At 41.9% G+C, this 2700-nt stretch overlaps 1 protein-coding gene across 1 annotated transcript; it reads left to right on the top strand.

Moving 5' to 3' along the window:
• Positions 1-715: 715 nt before the first annotated feature.
• Positions 716-2367, top strand: LOC138899720 (uncharacterized). The gene is made up of 3 exons (XM_070186410.1): positions 716-794; positions 1279-1343; positions 1489-2367. Exons 1-3 carry the CDS (start codon positions 716-718, stop codon positions 2365-2367), a joined length of 1023 nt encoding a protein of 340 aa, XP_070042511.1.
• Positions 2368-2700: the final 333 nt, after the last annotated feature.

Raw genomic sequence — 2700 nt, 5'->3', positions numbered from 1 at the left:
AAACAAAAGGCATGGTTTCGTCTACACTAAATAACGTGATGAAGACGAAGAAAGTGTGGGTTCTTCGTATCATGTTACTGCACAAAGCGAGCATGGTGTTTTATCTCTAATAGATGATGACGATAAATTGGATGATATTTCACCATGTTATCATATATCCTTCAACGATGGGGACCCTCAAGAAGATGAAGATGCCAAAGATGCTCCACCTGAACTTCAAGAAAGAGTGAAGACTACAGTTAATGCCTTAAAAGAAGTTAACCTTGGCACCGATGAAGAATCAAGACCCACCTACCTAAGTGCTTTACTAGAAGTGGATGAAGAAGGCACTTATATTGAGTTGCTCAAGGAGTTCAGGGATGTCTTTGCTTGGAGCTACAAAGAGATGCCTGGCTTGGACCCGAAAGTATCAGTCCATCACCTTGCCGTCAAGAATGGTGCTCACCCTGTTAAACAAGCCTAAAGGCGCTTTAGGCCAGACTTGGTTCCCTTGATTGAAACCAAAGTTACCAAACTCATCGAAGCTACCTTTATTCGTGAAGTTAAATACCCAACATGGGTTTCAAGTATTGTCACTGTAAGGAAGAAGAATGGCCAAATTCGAGTGTGCGTCGACTTCAGGGATCTCAACAATGCATGTCCCAAAGATGAATTCCCGCTTCCTATTCCAGATATGATGATTGATACTACTACTAGGTCTGAGGAAATGTAGTTTATGGATGGTTCGTCAAGCTATAACCAAATTCGCATGGCACCAAAAGATGAAGAGCTTACTGCATTCCGCACCCCCAAGGGTACTTATTGCTACAGGGTAATGCCTTTTGGCTTGAAGAATGCTTGCAGATTATTTTTGACGACCTTCTCCACAAAAATGTCAAATGCTATATGGATGACTTGGTGGTAAAATCAAGAAAGAGGGGCGACCACTTGAAAGACTTGAGAATGGTGTTTGAGTTGCTCCGGAGGTACAAACTTAGGATGAATCCATTGAAGTGCGCCTTTGGAGTTACTTCCGGAAAGTTCCTTGGTTTCATTATCCGACATCGAGGGATTGAAATTGATCAAGCTAAAGTAGATGCAATTTTGAAAATGTCTGAGCATCGGGATATTCACGAATTGAAAATTCTGCAAGGAAAGTTAGTGTACCTTAGGAGATTCATCTCAAACCTAGCTGGGAGGTGCCAACCATTCAGTCGCCTTATGAAGAAAGGTGTCCCTTTCAAATAGGACCAAGCGTGTAGCAATGCCTTTGAGAGCATTAAATCCTACTTGATGAAGCCTCCGATTTTAGCAGCCCCTATACTTGGAAAGCCGCTGATACTACATATTTCAGCACAAGAAAGGTATGTTGGAGCGTTATTGGCCCAAGAAAATGGTGAGCTGAAAGAAAACTCTCTTTACTACTTGAGCAGGATGATGACACCAAATGAGTTGAATTATTCGCCAATTGAAAAGTTGTGTTTGGCGCTAGTCTTCTCAATTCAAAAGTTAAAGCACTACTTTCAAGCTCATATTGTTCGTCTTGTTTCTAAAGCAAATCCCATCAAGTTCATGATATCAAAACCTGTTCTTAGTGATCGACTAGCGAGATGGTATCTCCAATTTCAACAATTCGAGATTTTGTACATCCCTCAAAAGGTTGTAAAAGGACAAGCATTGGCAGACTTCTTGGCACATCACCATACACCTAATGATTGGGAGCTAACTGATGAACTACCTGATGAGGATGCAATGGTCATTGAAGTTCAACCTCCATGGAAGATGTACTTTGATGGTACTGCATATCGCGGAGGAGCTGGTGCTAGTGTAGTATTTTTCACTTCTCAAGGTGAAGTTCTTCCCTACTCTTTTACATTGACGCAACTCTGCTCTAACAACGTCGCTGAGTATCAAGCACTAATACTTGGGCTTGAAATGAATGTTGAAATGAAGCAGTTGCAATTGCAATTGCAAGTCTTTGGTGACTCTCAGTTGGTGATCAACCAGCTTTTAGGTAGTTACAAGGTCAAGAAACCTGAACTACGCCCATATCATGATTATGCTAAAACATTAATGGGATGGGTCGGTGACGTGACTATTCAACATGTGCTAAGGAAAGAAAATAAGAAGGCTGATACTTTAGCCTCCCTAGCTTCATCGTTAACCCTTCCTGATAAAGCGCAAGTTACTGTTTGCCAAAAATGGGTAGTACCGCCGCCAAATGAGGTTGAAGGTGAAGGAAATGAACTCAAGCATCTTGTCGCTGTTTCTGAAGTCGAGAAAAAAGAATGGCGACAACCCATTATCGACTACTTAAGCTGTGGGATACTTCTAGAAAATCTTAGGAGAATGACTGAAATCCATCGTCGTGCACCTCGCTTCCATTAATACAAAGATACTCTATACAGAAGGTCATTTGAGGGAGTACTCTTGCGATGCTTAGGGGAAGAAGAAGCACTCCAAGCTTTACAAGAGGCACATTCTGGGGTATGTGGGTCACACCAGTCTAGACCAAAGCTTCACTTCCATATAAAAAGGACAGGATATTATTGGCCAACGATGGTAAAAGATTGCTTGAACTACGCTCAAAGATGCAAGGCTTGTCAATTTCATGCAAATTTTATTCATCACCCTCCTGAAGTGTTGCACCTAACTATTGCATTTTGGCCGTTTGAAGCTTGGGGATTGGATGTTGTTGGACCACTGCCAAAGTCCTCTGGT

The sequence above is a fragment of the Nicotiana tomentosiformis genome, chromosome 10 (assembly GCF_000390325.3).
Source record: "Nicotiana tomentosiformis chromosome 10, ASM39032v3, whole genome shotgun sequence".
In the NCBI taxonomy this organism is placed as follows: domain Eukaryota; kingdom Viridiplantae; phylum Streptophyta; class Magnoliopsida; order Solanales; family Solanaceae; genus Nicotiana; species Nicotiana tomentosiformis.
Note: the sequence above shows the minus strand (reverse complement) of the source record. Positions and strands in the feature narration are given on the sequence as shown.